The sequence below is a fragment of the Thermobia domestica genome, chromosome 11 (genome assembly GCF_964235325.1).
Source record: "Thermobia domestica chromosome 11, izTheDome1.hap1.1, whole genome shotgun sequence".
NCBI lineage: Eukaryota > Metazoa > Arthropoda > Insecta > Zygentoma > Lepismatidae > Thermobia > Thermobia domestica.
Window position 1 is genome coordinate 133,106,512 of NC_137464.1, and position 16,982 is coordinate 133,123,493.

At 36.6% G+C, this 16,982-nt stretch overlaps 1 protein-coding gene across 1 annotated transcript in view; it reads left to right on the top strand.

Moving 5' to 3' along the window:
• Nucleotides 1-374: 374 nt before the first annotated feature.
• Nucleotides 375-16,982, top strand: part of LOC145664455 (aconitate hydratase, mitochondrial-like) — a 417,790-nt gene continuing 401,182 nt past the window's right edge. The window contains exon 1 of the mRNA XM_081731145.1: nt 375-532. Within this exon, the coding sequence (XP_081587271.1) occupies nt 389-532 (144 nt within the window). The 5' untranslated portion in view covers nt 375-388. The remainder of the gene's footprint in view (nt 533-16,982) is intronic.

A 16,982-nucleotide genomic window follows, 5' to 3' on the forward strand; every position in this document is an offset into this window, starting at 1 on the left:
TTATAAATTTAATATCTCTGTTATTATAAGTTACCTTCATACAAAAATATTACAGTGTAATACTACACTTGTCTACTGTAATTTGTGATATGGGGCATTATTAGATTATCAGTACTTTTAGAGAATTAAAATGATGAGTAGTTCCATATTGAAACTAAGGTTGCAAAACTGTCAGTCCGGAACAGTAATTTCAGTAATTAATTTCTATTTAAGTACTATCATTGTAGAAATCGTATTCTACTCAAAATGAAGGTCTTGAAATGGTTGATAGCTAAACAAAGTTACAACATCCTGGAGCTTTTATTTCAGCAAAGATATTAATTGGAAGTGCAACATATGTTCCGAACTGTCAGTCCGGAACACCTGGAAATGCCCTTTAACGATTGTCATGTTAAGAAAGAGCGGAGCGAATGTTCGTAAATTTAGGAAACCTCTTCTTATCCATAACCTGTGCCGAGCCAACTGTTTTCTGCTTCTGTCCTTTCTAAGGTCGGCTATCATGGCGTATGTAAGGTTATATATCCGCGGAAAGGTTAGTATAGTGTAGTGGTTGTGTTACTTGTTTAAACTTTTGTGTTAAGGGCTCCATATATACCGTGATTTTTTGAAAGTTTAATTAAAGATAACAGACGAAAGAAATATGGGAATGATGTGTTAATGTGCTGAAGGTTAATCTTCCGCAGATGGCGGAAGAGATGAACCTGTTTCCAGCGTTGTATTGCTATGTATTTGTTGTTATTTTAATATACTTTACGTAAAATTACTCCTCTAATTTCCGTCCTTCATTCTTAACTGTTAATCACAAATATTTATTTTCATGCTTTTTTGCTCTTGACTAGATACGTACTCGTGTGTATTGTATTACTTCGCACTGTTAAAAGTGTTCCAAAGTACACGTTATTCAGATAATACTGAAAACATTGAATTGTCACCTTCGTACTGGTCAAGTTTTGGCAGACCACTTCATATAATTGTTGAAAAATTATAAATCTTTTATGATTTGAGTATAAGTAGAGCGTCCGAATGTATGGCATAAAAACTAAAGTAAAAAAAAAAAATGCTAGGTGGCTACTAAAGAGCACGAATGCTATATAGCCGAGTCAGCTCAGGGAAAAGCTGGTGGGTCTGAACAATATCATCAGGTGCGTTGGAAGGAAGCAGGGAAGTGATTCCGTATCAACTTATCACACAGCTTTATACGGACCCTTTCAGATTTTGATGATTTTACGTCACATGAAGATATTATAATAAGATTTAAAAAAAAATAGCAAATTTCAACCTTTTAGGTTGATTCGTTTTTTTGTTCGAAATTTCCACTTTTGGTCAAAAAAATTGCATATATTAGCTTCTTTAATTTGACACATCTCGGTGGTTAGCTTCCACAGATGATGGTCCCTAAATACAAAATTTGCAGGAAAATTAACAGAATCAGACGAAGTGTCAGCATGAGAATATGAAAAAAGTGAAGAATGTCATTTGGAATCTCCCCCTACCCGTTTAATGAATCCAGAACCGAATACCTTGGTTTTGTGTGAATTGTGATAAAAGTAGAAAACGAGTCCTGCGGGGTGTCCAACCCCTTCGCCTTCTGTCGGTCGCTCAGCTTTATTTTGTGAGGTACCGGTAACAGTGCAAGATTGGAGAACAAACTAAAAGACACCTAAAGTGAATGGTCATTATTGAAGAAAGACCAACTAAGTAGTAATGCAACATTGAAAGGGGCTCGCTTGGTTCTTATTGGGGCTGGCATCTGCGGCAGTTCAGCCCATCTCGGCTTCTAATTAATGTAAAGAACTAACACTTATGTCATTGCGAAGGCATTGCTTTAAGCTTTTCTTTTTAGATATGGGTGATTCCACGAAAAAGGGAAATTTTCTGTCATGGGCATTTCTTCAAAATACTACTAGAAAGAATCACCTCATTCTTATTTTGTTTGGTAGTAACCGTCACAAAGTAGGTATGCCACGTATAACAGTTTGCAAATATAACACGCAACATACGTAAAAAATTAATTATTACCCAGGTTTCTCAACACCGTGGGCTGTCACAGACTACAGTTGACCGAATTTAATCAATAAATTACAACTGAAGTCGCAAATCAAACATCATTTAATGGTAATTAAATGGAAGAGAACATTTCAATGTTTCGGTTTTATTGAAAGTAAACCTTTATAACGATTATTTTCGAAAGCTTGACTATGCTTCGTTTCTGTCACCTCTATTTCGTCTCAACTCCATGGCAATAGAAAAAATTGACATTGCTCTCAACAGATAGCATGGTCGTCCACGTTGGCAACACCCATAAGAAGACAAGGCAGACATGTTTGACTGAAGAACAGAAAAAGTTGTGTGCATGTGTTAAAAGCTATAGGAAAAATATTTTTGTGTGTGGAAAGCAGGTGCGTATATTAATTGATACTCAACACCGTGGTATTTATTACTGAATGTATTTGTATGGTATATAGCCTACCTCCTTTCCCTTGAGAAACCTACGCCTTAACGAAGAAAATTCGTACACAATTACTCACATGTACTGGTTAACAAGTGGGCCGGTAAGGATAAATTATATCCGATTTTCTCAACTCCATGTCCATCTGAAAACTAAGGAATCCACGGTGTTGAGACAAGTTCACGGAGTTGATAATCCTATAGTGTTTGTTATGCTCATGCTCTTCCAAATATTTGTTCTTTCAACATATTGATAGAAATAAACTCGTTTATGGTCTAGTGACTAGTACGCTCGCCTTCCGTGCGTGGTTCTGGGTTTTTGTTTCCGGTGGAAGCTCAAAAATTAATGGTGTTTACTTCGCACAGTGAGGCAATAGAAAAACTCATTTGAGTAGAGATGTACTGAAACCTGATCACGCAGAGCATCACAACGGCCGTAGAAGCCGACACGCTGACCACGTGTCATTCACACTCAAACGCCGGCTGGTGGGTTCTAGCCCATTTAAGGAGTGTTTCGCGGAAGTTCAGATTTGGGTCTGTCAGGTAGCCGGGGGTAAAACTTAAGCCAGTATAGATGGTGTCTGTTTTTAACTATTGACGTCTCAATCTATAAGTATTATGCGCATCAACAAAAAGCTTTTAAAGAAGCAATAAGAAAAATATTTTTGTGCATGGAAAGCAGGTGCGTATATTAATTGATATTGGTTTATTTCCTCTCTTGATTGATTGATATTGGATTATTTCTTCTTAAGTAATTTGTAACTTTTTCCAACTCATTGTCATATATGTCTCAATAGAAGTTTATTAAAAATTCGGAAAAAATAAATTCGGTACGTACAATTTGGTACGTATGCGTTTAACGAAAAAAAAAAAAAAAAACTGTTCATCAAAATCTTTCAATATCAACGAATTTCGTATATTTCTAAATGTTTCTTGTATAATAGTCTATAAGAAGTAACATTTGTTACTTTTTTTTCATATCAGATTAAAATGCCGAGGAAACGATTAAGTGAAAAGGAAAAGCTAGAAAGAAAGAGGGAAGCCGAAAAGAAATGTCGGTTGGTAATCAGAGAACAAGAAAGGTGGAGGAAGGAAGAAGGAAAAATAAAAGACATATTGTCATTATCCGAAAGAGAGCAAAGAATAAAGATAAAAAGGTGGCGACCATCATCAAGAGAGCATTACGAAAGGAAAAAATCCACACACGTTGCTGAAAAATTTGCTACTTACCTGTCAACATCAATTATAAAATGCAAGAATATTACATGGAACTATTCCCAAACTGGACATGGGAAAGGTGCTCCCGATGGGGTCGGGGCCTCTTGAAAGAACCGCAGAATTTCTTATTGCTCAAGGATATGATGTAGACATTAATTGAACAAATGAGAAAACATTGCAGAGATGTCAAGATATACACTATTTCAAAGGAAGAAATTTCATCTGTCGAACAGCAGCTTCCTCTCACCACGAAACGTTTTATGGGAACATCATAAGTACATCAAGTAACATGGTGTAGCATAACACCACAAGTAATTAATTTCCGCTCCCTTTCGGGTTTTACGTATCTAGCAAGAGATATCTGCATTCATTTCCATCTCCTCCATCAGTGGCTACATATTCTTCAGATGTAAACATTTCTTGTGAAGTTTGTTTAACACATGACAATCCACCAAAAACTGAAGACTGAGTTGCAGTTATATACTTTGATGAGTGGTACCCCCGTAAAATTCAAATTACTTTTTAACTTTTAAAAACACACTAAAAACTCTCGCTTTTATTATTATTTGGCCAAAACTTCTGGTTACAAGGACTTACTAAATCTTATCTTATGATCAGCTAATTGTTTTCTTTTCAGGGATTGTCGAAGAGTCTGAGGGCAATGTACGGACAGTCAATTTTATGACGCGGATCGGGAGGAATTTCTCCTGGCCCACTAAACCTGACGTTCAAAAAGCGTTGGCAGTTGACATTTTGTGTAGACTAGAACAGCCCTTCCCTGATTCCTCAAGACGTGGGCTACTTAACAAAAGCATCGAATTATCCAAAGAAAACTGAGAAATGATGAGTGCCTTACACTGTCATTTAGTGTTCATTATACAGGGTGTTTCAAAACAACACCGACAACGTTTGGGAGGTGATTCCGAACACTAAGATAAGACAAAAAGTATAGACCAATTTGAGTGCACAAATGCTTCCTTTCGGATTTGTAGGCTGCCGAAAACATGAATAAAATGAACTTTAAAGGCCCATAGCTCTAAAATTATGGGACCTACCGTAGTCGGGTCAAGACTTCACTTAGGAACTAGTATGAGCGCTATCCAAATATCCATGTTTCAGAATTCTGCGGTACTTCCACAACAACTTTTATAGAAGTAGTTGGTGAGTACTTCAGATTACATGCCCGTAGCCAAACTCCCTCCAAAAAAATTGCTTTGTGAGTACCTCAGGATTCTGAAACATATTTTTGGATAGTGCACATATTAGTTCCTAAGTGAAGTCGTGACCCGACTACGGCAGGTCTCATAGTTTTGGAGCTATGGGCCTTTAAAGTTCATTTTATTCATGTTTTCGGCAGCCTATAAATCCGAAAGGAAGCATTTGTGCACCCAGGTTGTCTATACTTTTCGTTTTATCTTGGTGTCAGGAATCAGCTCCCAAACGATGTGTGTATTGTTTTGAAACACCTTGTATATATACCAAATATACAAATACACTTACCAAATGTTGACAAAGTATTGCACTTTCGACGTGTTGACTTGGTCACACAGAGAAGACAGACGGTTCACATAAGCTCAGAAAACAAATGAAGTAGACAATAGACACGTTTAGTGACTACTTCATTTGTTTCGTAACGTCTGTCTTCTCCATATGCTAGTCAACATATTGAAAGCGCAGTTATTTTTCAATATTCGATAAGTGTATGTGTATTTCTTTTTTTTTCTTATTTAAGTCACATACATATATATATATACTCAATTTTGGAACCTTCATTAGATATATTTTCATATGTTTGCAGTATTTTCTGGAGTATTTTTGCGTAACAAATTACGTGTCATCCAGTTTGTTAGAATTTTATTCAACATAAGGAGAATAAGTCTAACTTACAATAAATATTTCAATTTTTATGTATATTATAAGCTTAATCACTTATAAACCAAAACTTATCACCCAGATGTATCACATTTCTCAACTCCACAGCAATTTTCAACTCCGTGTTAACTAATCTCAACTCCGTGACCTATGGTCTCAACTCCGTGGGTGCTGAAAAGTTTATTATTTTTTATTTACTACACCAATAACGATTCAGCTCTGCTGAACACGTTATTAACATGTGCTTAGTAGTAGTAAGTGCATCTGATATTTTTTTCGAAATAGGTGACCATCAACGTAACAAAAATTTTCCAAGTGAAAATTTCCCTTTTTCATGGAATCACCCTATATAAATGAATAGGGTTGTACTAAGAAGAATTTTCGAAGATTCGAATTAGAATTTTTCGAAAAGGGCTATTTTAAATTTGCTAAACAAAATACTATATATAGGTTAGGCCTTTACAAAGATATGGTCAAAATTTTATGGGATCAAGAGATACAAACTTCTAAGGAAATTGTGTGAATAAAGAAAAAAGTCTTCGATTTTCATAGTGTCATGATTTGCATAGTGTACATGCAACTTTCCTTGCGCTGTAAAATTTAGCAATCATTCAAACTACTCAACTGTAGCACATCCATAAGCAGAGACCAATCTCTAGCTGAAGTCTTTTGAAAAGATGTATTTCTGGAAAGCTCTGATAGTTCTTTCGATGTTATCTTCAGGAATACGATAATAATATCTGTACAGCCTCTTCTCATATGCACTCACTTATTTTAAGCATCGGAAAGCACTTGAAATGATTTCATACTAATAACCCTGCATTTGTGACTTTAAAATACAGCTATGTTACTTAGTATTTAATTGTGTCGCATGTAGAGATTTATTCCTTATAGATACGCCTTTTTTTGGAGGGTATTTAATTTACCTAAAAATTTTGCAATTGTGGTGTGCTAAAACTTGACCAGCAGCGTTAATTTTTCATATTCCAACCAGCACTGTTAAGTACACCCTACTACAGTGTTGTGAAAATAAACCTGTAGAGGGTGAATTGGGGTCTGAGTTCCCTATCAAACACTTGTTCCTGGAACATCAAAAAATAAAAAATATATGGTCTTCGTCTCGCAGTGTATGTCCAGTATTTTCAGTCTTAGCAACGATAAGATATTGTCAATTATCAGAAAATTCACTGTCATTTCCTTAGAGAGTGTTTCTCAGGAATTTTTCGGTGCATATTCACTTCAAGACTGTGAATTTGCACGTGCACGTTTTGCTCGTAAATTTTGGATCTGAAAATGTATAAAAGCTAGTGTAAAAAGCAACCTGTGCTAAGTGTCCTAGCTGAAAAGCACGAATGATATCTAATCAAATCTGGCCATGAGTGCAGCAGGACGTCCTGCAGCACCAAGGGTGGGGTGGGGGTGGGGGGTGCGTAAACGGGAGTGTCGCTACAAACACTAGGTTAGATGCTTTATTAATACATTTATTAGAATTACCTATATTTACTGTTAGTGCATTTCTGCGACTGCCTTCAGGAAGTATTAGACCAAGAGATAGCACACTTTTATTTACCCCAGGCTTTGAAGCTTTCTTACGTACTTAAGGTTACCCATAACCTACAGTCTTCAGAAAGGCTTTTCTTAACGTTGTTGAGTGTGAGGGTCAGGGTAACGTCATCAACATGGCTGCCGCCGGAATTCATAGCACAATCTTTAACTGAGAATAACTTTCCACTCAACGAAAGTAGGAACTTTGTTCGTGTATCAAATTGAAGATAATATACTTGTCTAAAATGTGATATCATTGCCGCTTATGTACATTACCTCAATCTTTAAATATAGCGCATTATTCGCTCAAAATTTAGTTTCGTTTGTGTTATTGTAAACATTTATTGGCAAATAACTATGAAACCTTTATAGATATGAAGAAACGATATGAGACAAACGTGATAGAGCAGAATTTGAGCTTTCAAACTGTATCCATTTCATTACCGTACTGTATCTTAAAAATTGAATGAGTAATTCGATTTTATGTATCTGTTGTGTTGCTAACCTCTAATATTATGTAAAGCAAAACGTGTAGACCAGTTTTGTTTATCGCAAGTTTACCACAAACTTGGCAAGTGCTTAAGATTTCAAATAGTCTGTAGTCTTCAGAAAGGCTTCTCTCAAGGTTGGTCAGTGGTGGGGATCCGAGTAATGACGTCTTCAGGTATGTTAAAATCAACTCAACAGCTGTGGCTGCCGCAGTGATACTTTATTTAAACAAATATAATTTTACAACGAAGCGTTATAGAAAATTGTTCTTTTCTAAATGCTTGTAATGAGTAGCCTTTGTTTTGTGTTATACCAATATATTTCGTAGCTCCAATAGTCTTCCTGATATTTAGACTGAAAGCTACATTTTACGATTTTTTACATTTTGCGATATTTTGTAATATAGTGTTGCTTTAAACCCAAGAACTTTTAAAACGTTAGGGAAATAAAATTTGCGAAACAGAAACAGTTTCCTATTACCGTGGAAAATGAAATATGGTTTTCGGATAGATAAAGCGATTATAATTGCAGTTATAGCCTTTTTCTCGAAGCCAAGAACTTCTTGTTCAATACACTGCTGTAGAGACGTGTTCAGATTAGGTTATGGATAATCTTAAGCACATTACAAAGTTTATGGGAAACTTGGGGTAAATAATTTTTTTTTTTTCTTGGTCTATAAGTGAAGATTGACCTCGTTAATTTACTAATATGGATTTTGTAATGTAATATAATCATGAACTAAGATTAAGCAGCAAAGAAATTAAATATATTTATATGAAGTTTGTTCATTGTGTAATAGGCACATTTGAACCTAGGAATCTTCTCATACAGATTGAGTAAACTTAATGATACATATTACAGTAGGTATCAGAAACAATGTAAAACTCCATCTTGCTTTCCGCTTGAAGCATTTTTTTAATACCGATCTTACTACTCATAATCACAGTCTGTCACTATCACAGCTTGTTGAAACAACTTCATCCTCACTTCCAGAAGTATCGTCAGTTTCCGGCGGGAGAATGTCAGGTGACGTAGGCCCTTCGTACAGTTCGCGGCATAAAAATTGTTACAAAAATTCTAAGTCCAAATTAGTAACAAACTCTTGCAACGTTTTCGTATGCATCCAGAAATACATCTCTCAATCGATTAGTTGCTTCTAGTATTCAATACAACTCCTACCCCTCCTCCACCTCTCCTTGTCTAAAGCAGTGAGTGTGACGTAGTACACTCTTTCCATTCAGCTGAAAAAGAAGCAGGAATCAAGTTTACAACGTTATAGTTTAAAACAGTCTTTTCCATTCTTTTGTTCTGAAATATTTTTAAGAGCCTAAATTAAAAAAAAAAAAAAGTCACAATGTTCCCAGAGCTTCATAAAGACCTTTAGTTTCATTCTTTCTCTTCTTTAAAGACTGCAAGCTAGTAAGATACTCCCTAAGAAATCTATAGAAATTGCCAATAACAGCAGTAGGTTTTGGGCTTCCTAAAGCCTGTAATGCACGCACACAGCTCTAAAATATCTACTGACAGAAATGAGTGTTATTCAATAATTCGTTTCATTTCTTTTCAGTAATTGCAAGCAAATGTTCCAGGGGGTCATTAGGACAGGACAGAGGGTGTAATTTCGCCTCCCTTGAAATCATAAATAAGTATTGTTTGATCAAATATATAGTAATTACACCCTCCTGTATTAGTGTAGTTATTGAATACACTAATAAAAAAGTGAAAATCTTATGAATCCCCCCCCCCCCCCCGAATAAAATCTAAAAGACACTGCTTTCAGCAAAAAAATCTATAGAGTTACGATAGCACATTGCTAGAGAGCTTACATTTGGTTTCAAGAATCGAAGGTTTGATCTCAAGCCATATGAATTCCTGGGCGACATTGAGAGAGAGGGAAAGAGAGATTCAAGTATGGAGACAGAGAGGGATGATGTATATACACAGATTTAGATTGGGGAAAAATGATCGGACAGCATTCGTGTTACGACGAAAATTGTGATTTTGTAAAACAGAAGATGGGATGATTTCGAACTGCGAGGATCACATCAGGCAGTTGTTCAGTTAAGATGGAGAACTTTTTAGAGCATCAGATGATTACGAAAGTAGGGAAAGATCTTGAACTGAGGAATTAAGAATTTAAAAAATCTGCTGCTTCCGAGACGGGTTTCGTACCGCGACCCTTGTAGTTATCGAACCATGACTTTATCCATTCTGCTATGGAGAAATCTACGTACTCCATACATAAGTTTCCTTCAGCTACGTTGAAAGCTAACTTAATAGGATATTCCAAAAGTTGACTCAATAGATGCGGCGTTCAGATAGGACGTAAACCTCCTGTAACTTAGTTACAATGTATCGTGGCGGATATAAATCATTGATCAGGCAATGGCGACTGCTTTGAAACAAAATGCAGAGTATGAGAATTAAATCAGTCATATCTGTTGTTTCGTGTGGAGAAGAAACAAAGGTTTAAGAACAACTCAAGTTATTAATATAAACTTTGCGAAGATTATTCACTTATATCATCATAAAAGGAATACGAAAGACGTTCTGAAACGAAAAAATACAACTTTGCAAGCGGAGGCAAAAAAACCTAAAGTAACGAGACTGAAGACAAATCATTTACCGCGTATTGATCGTCGTTTAGTGGCTAAGGCGCTGGATCAGTAATCTGGAGGTTCGTGGTTCGATTCCACGTCGGGCTTTTTTTTTTACTTTAGGATTTTTGATGGCGATTGATCGACGATGACACACGTTTTATTATATTCAGATATTTGAATAGTCGGATGTTTCAATACTTGAACTATCAAATCTTCATGAATAATAATAGTAATAATGATAATAATAATTATTATTATCTCGTAGAAGATTAAAAGCTAGGAGCTAACTATCACTCAGTTCATACCATTACAAGCAGAAACGTGACATTTGGCAAGAGTATTTTGGTTTTGTTTAATGTTGCCCACGAGAAGAGGAATTTTTCATCTCGTTTCTAAAACAAACAAAAGAAATGAAAATTAACATTTTACATTCGAGACAGGACAAGACTAACTCAAATTATCGTCTCACTTTGGAGATGAGAATCGAAACGAGACGAAAAGTATCGTAAATGTTTCTCGTCTCGATTTTCGAAGTAGTGCATGACCATTCTTTAAATAACAGTTTCTCTGTAGACTGAATCTTATAGGCTTTTTGATATTTTGTATTTCAGAGCTCATTAAATTATGATCTGTGTAGGTATTTTTAGAGCAAAGCTTTATAATTATCTCTGCATATCGTAAAAGTTAGTTTATTATATGCCTTGCTGTTGAGTGATATTCAGTTATTTCTATTACAGTTATTTTCCTTAAAACATACAGTAGAATACTTTTTACATGAAACTTTAGTGGAAAGCTTTTGTTTAAAATGTTGGTTGTTGCAGAGGCGTGTCTTGATGGTACGGAACCCCCTCTCCGAAATCCCTACGTTTAAGTAAGTTTTGCCAAATTTTAGGGCAGCTTTAAAACTTTTAATACCATTATTTATTATTATTATTGTTATTGTTATTGTTATTATTACTGAAGTGTTGTTAATTTAATGGTTCACCCTCTTCCACCCAGTTCCCGCCTAGTGGGCATTGTGCTGAACAAACACCCTGTGTGTAGGTTTTCTCCGGGTTCCGCTTCCTTCCTTTTTCTTTATTACAATATTTCTTTCATTCTCATCATCGACGTCTTCTGTAGCTTAGCCGGCATAACCATTAAAAACAAATTTTCTTACGGCTCTTGTGAGTTCTGTATCCCTACTTTCTACATGAAATTTACCACGTAACTTTCCGTTATAACATTTAGCTAGTTGTAGGGACGTATGCAGAGGGTATGTCCTGATGGTCCTGACCCTTCTCTCCAATCTATTTTGTAACTTCTGTCTAACGCTACGGGCGATTTTACAGATTTTAATACAATGTGTCATACAGAATTTGTCTTCTATATTATTATTATAGAGAAAAATGGACATAAACTTTGTAATATAAGCTTTTGTAGGTTTACTAACCTTGAATTGGGACTTAAAAATTTCATCCGTTTTTCCACTTAAAAGTATCGATAATTCAATGAGGAAATAATTAGACCATGATAATTTAATCGAAATTCTTCGTAATTTTACCCATGACAAGCACTTTACCATTTTATATCGTAAAGGTCAGATCCATCGTTATTCTAATAGCGGTGCTTGAGCGATTGACGGTAGAAATTCAAACTCCGATTAGCTAGAATTTCACAACCTGATTGTATTACAAGTGTAAACTCTTTAGTCGGTAAAGAGGCCGTGGATCATGTCAGAGTTGGTGACGATGTGTTTTGTTGAGTCAGTGGTTCATGGTGGATGGTGGGTCATAATCTGTGGTGGGCCAAAGTGGGTCACGGTGGTTCATGGGTCAGAATGGGTCACGGTGGGTTGTCGGTCGTGGGTCATGGTGGGTGATGGGTCAGTGGGTTAGGTTTCATTGACCCACGCCATCTCTGGGTTAGCTGGTTTGGGTTCGGTTTAAACCTGAAACAGAATGTGTCCGTTTATTTCAGAAAACGAACGGTAATTTGGTTCAGTTTTGTTTGAAAATAGACACTATATTGCCGCTTTTCAGAATATTCGTATATATTTTGGTAAAGTGGGTTCCTGTCACCACGGCATGTCGTGTCCTCAGGTTGCGGATCGAGGAGAAGGCCTCTAGATATAGAGGTCAGCTGCAAATATACTGAATAAGCGGTCGCGGACAGCCGACTAGGAGTGGGCCTCCAGCTTGGGGGTTTGGGTAAGGCTAACAACCTCATCCTGTAAAAAAAAGCACGTGTTCAGAAATATTCACAGAAGCCTAGGACAAGGACTGATAACTTGGCACGACCTCAGCAAAAGAAAATGGACATGAGGTTTGGAACATGGAATATTAGAAGTCTTTATAGGGCAGGCTTGTTACAATCCGTAACGAGTGAGTTAGAGAAATACAGGATGGACATAGTAGGAGTTCAGGAAGTTAAGTGGGAAGGAAATGGATGTGTGAATTCCGGAAATGTTACGTTCATTTATGGGGAAGGAAATAAAAGTCACCAGTTAGGAACAGGGTTTTTCGTTCACAAACGAATATTACCAGCAATGAAACGGGTCGAATTTTTTACTTTCGACTTTCTTTTATTACTCTTAAGGGATGGAGCTCCCTCGTGGCTAAGCGGTTAGCGTACGCGCCTTTGGCGTGGGAGACGCGGGTTCGAGTCCCGGCGGGAGCTCATGTGGTTCGGATTCCACGTTAATCAGTGGGTCCACGTCTCATACGCTGAACTCGCTGCTCGCTGCTGAACGGGACGCTAAACTAAAATCACCTCACTCGTAGGGGGGCGCGGTGGCTCAGTGGTAGAGCGTTCACCTCCGGTGCTTGGGGTCCCTGGTTCGATCCCAGCTCGCGCCGTGTGGACTTTGTGGTGGACAAACACCGTGCTCGGGGTTCTCCCGTTTCCTCCCACTTTCTTCATTCCACCATTTCACTCATCTCTCAACATCACCGTCTCCTTTAGCCTAACCGGCATAACCGTGGGACGTAAAACTTAAAGATTTCATTTCATTTTTTCACCTCACTCGTAAAAGATGGTGGTGTGATATTATTCTTTTAAATGTACATGCCCCAGCTGAAGATAAGCATGACGATATAAAAGGTAGTTTTTACGAAGAAGTGGAACTGATATTTGACCAACTCTCGCGATACCATATGAATATTCTATTAGGGGATTTCAGTGCGAAGGTAGGACGAGAGGATATTTTCAAACCGATTATAGGGAACGAAAGTCTGCATAAGGAAAGTAATGACAACTGTGTTAGACTCGTGAACTTTACAACATCCAAAAACCTAATCGTGAAGAGTACAAAATTCCCACATCGCGACGTTCATAAATACACTTGGACATCACCACACGGAAAAACACATAATCAAATTGATCACGTTTTAGTAGATGGAAGAAGGCAATCTAGCATAATTGACGTCCGGTCGTTTACAGGGGCTGATTGTGACACTGATCACTACCTGGTAGCAGCGATAATACGAGAGAGATTATCGTTGAATAAAGGTAATATTCATTGTCCGAAAAGGGAGAGATTCAATTTAAAGAAATTAGAAGAGAGCCAGGTAAGAGAGGAATACGAGATTGAAGTTCCGAATAGATTCTCGGCTTTAGAGAATTCAGAGTTCACTAGTGTTCAGGATACCTGGATTAGACATAGCATTAGCATTTCAGCAAAAGAAAAATTGGGACACGCGGAAATACGTAGGAACAATTCATTGTTCGACCAGGTATACATTAATACTAACAGAGAAGAGAAAACAGGCAAAATTACGCTGGATACAAAATCCGAATGAAATAACTACACAAAACTTCGCAGATATAAGGCTGAAAACTTCCAAAACTTTTAGAACAAAGAAACGCGATTTTTTGAAATCTAAAATTAAGGAACTTGAAGATAATAGTAAAAATAAAAACATCCGGAACATGTATAAGGGGATCAATGAATTTAAGAAAGGCTATCAACCTCGTGCTTATATATTAAAGAAATCTGACGGTACAGTTCTCACTGACACGGATAGCATCTTAAATAGATGGAAAGATTTCTTTGACGATTTGCTTAACACGCAACCAAAAACTAGTGTGCGTGGAGAAAAGGATATACACACCGCAGAACCGTATATTCCAGAACCCAACCGAATAGAAATAGAAACCGCTATAAAGTAATTAAAAAAACAAGTCTCCGGGTGTAGATGAAATTCCGGTTGAGTTAATTTTAGCTGGAGGCGAAAAATTGTGGAACAAGATACATAAACTCATTCTCCTTATCTGGAACAGGGAAGAATTGCCACAAGAGTGGAAAGAGTCAATCATTGTTCCAATTCACAAGAAAGGCGACAAAACTGAATGTAATAATTATCGAGGCATTTCTCTTGTCAACATCCTATAAAATCCTTTCAAATATTCTATTAGCAAGATTGACCCCATACGCAGATGAAATTATTGGAGATTATCAGTGCGGATTTAGACGAAATCGATCAACTATCGACCAAATATTTACCATTCGCCAAATACTCGAAAAACGTGGGAATACAGTATTCCGGTACATCAATTATTTTTTGATTTTAGAAAGGCGTACGACTCGGTTAGGAAAGAAACGTTATACAACGTTCTTACAAAACTTGGAATACCGAGAAAGCTAATTAGATTAAATAAGATATGTTTAAATGAATCCCAAAGTAAAGTCCGGGTAGGAAAATTTTTGTCCACGAGCTTTCACGTCGAAAATGGCCTGAAACAAGGAGATGCGTTGTCGCCATTATTATTTAACTTTGTTGTGGAATACGCTATAAGAAAAATCAAAGATAGCAACCAGGGCCTAGAGTTGAACGGTATTCACCATGTTATGGCATATGCTGATGATGTAAATTTAATAGGGGATGATAGGAGAACAATAGAAAGAAATGCAGACATCTTATTAAACGCTTGCAGGGACATGGGTTTAGAAGTAAATTCAGAGAAAACTAAATACATGGAAGTGCGTCGGGACCGTAATACAGCAAATTATGGATGCGTTAAAATATCAAATAATACTTTTGACAAAGTGGATAGTTTCAAATATCTAGGGTCAGTATTAACAGAGGAAAATCATATTCACGAAGAAATTAAATGTCGACTAAAAACAGGGAATTCGTGTTACTATTCGGTTGAAAATCCCTTGTCGCGAATTCTGTCGAGGAATCTAAAGCTTAAAATATATAAAACGATAATCATGCCTGTTGTTCTGTATGGTTGCGAAACATGGTCGCTTACTCTAAGGGAAGAACATAGACTGAAAGTATTTGAGAACAAGATCCTGAGACGAATATTCGGACCCAAGAGGAACGGGAATGGGAAATGGTGGAAACTTCATAACGAGGAAGTACACCTTGTCTCAAAAAGGTTGAGCGCATTCTTTATTGGTGTTTTGAGGCAAGAATTTTCTAAGTCCAGCTTCGGGTATCTTCGGAAAAAAGTAAACCAGGTTCGAACCTCCAAGCCAGCCTTTGCAATCGGGAAAAAGTTTGCAGATGTGTTTTTCTTCTTTTAAATATAATAAAACTTGTTACCAAGTGTAGAAAAAAAAGCAACATTGATTGAAATACTTAATGATACAATATTTCGAAACCTTGTATTAATGTCAGCACATTCTTGTTTGTTAATTTGCTCTCCATACGTAATGGAACATTTAGATACGTTAAAGAATCTTTCCATATGTAAAAGAATGCTCAAAGTTAAGACATAGAACATAATTATCGCCTGAGTACTAAAATAAAAGTCAAAGTAGAACAAAAACAGCGTTGTAGTGGATATGAATGTCATAATTTTCTTGAGAACCGTTATACATGTTTCGCTAGAAGCATGTTTCCGTAAATCCTTGTGTTAGCTCACTGGTAAGGTGTCGGATTTCAAATCTTAAGGTTACGAGTTCGATTCCCATCTGGGTCTGTGATTTTTTTATGAAATTGTATTTTCCGCAATGCATGAAAAATTATATAAAATAATTACATTAAAATACCTCAGTTGTATATATCACATAATCATTGCAGAACATAGTAATTATTATGTTTAAAATATAACATCTGAGATAGGTAGGTGTTCACAGTAGGTCGGTATTATATATGAGAATGTTAAATACAAGTTAGGAAAATCGTTCAATAGCAATAAATAAATTATGTAGTGTATTTATTTGCAGCTATTTGTCATACAGATGTTACTTCTCAATATTCTCATTACAGCATGTTTTTACATTCGTGAAATACAGTATATTCCTACGGATATAGAAAGTGTATAAACAGAGTATCCAAAGTCGGATCCTGCTTGAAGACGCATAATTTTTCCCGATCCCCTTAACGTCACGGGAAGAAACACAAATTCTCTTTAGAACGGAATGTCGTTACTTAGAGTCTCATTCGAATACGTTGAATATGCTTTTGTATATTCATCTCTCTCTCTCTCTCTCTCTCGCTTTGTTTATATGTGTGTGTGTGTGTTGCGGAATATCCCAGGTTGAATACACCATTTGCAAAGTATATGAGCATCATTGTCATCGAATACCACAAATTGAAAATCGTTTTTGGGTTGCGTGTTCATGTTAGCTCACTGGTAGAGTACGGGCTTGGTAATGAAGAGGTCTTGAGTTCAAAGCCTGCAGCGATTTATCGTTTTTTTTTTTTTTTTTTTTTTTTTTTGTTAGTAGTATTGCACTGGAATCGGATACAAGGAGTGGTTTACTTCTAGAAATATTTTCAGAAGCGTTTAGGTAACCCTGAAAAGTGCTGTTTTCGGGAGTTAAGGCGGGGACATTAATATTGTGTCCAAGACCCTTCTGAATTTATTACACGCTCC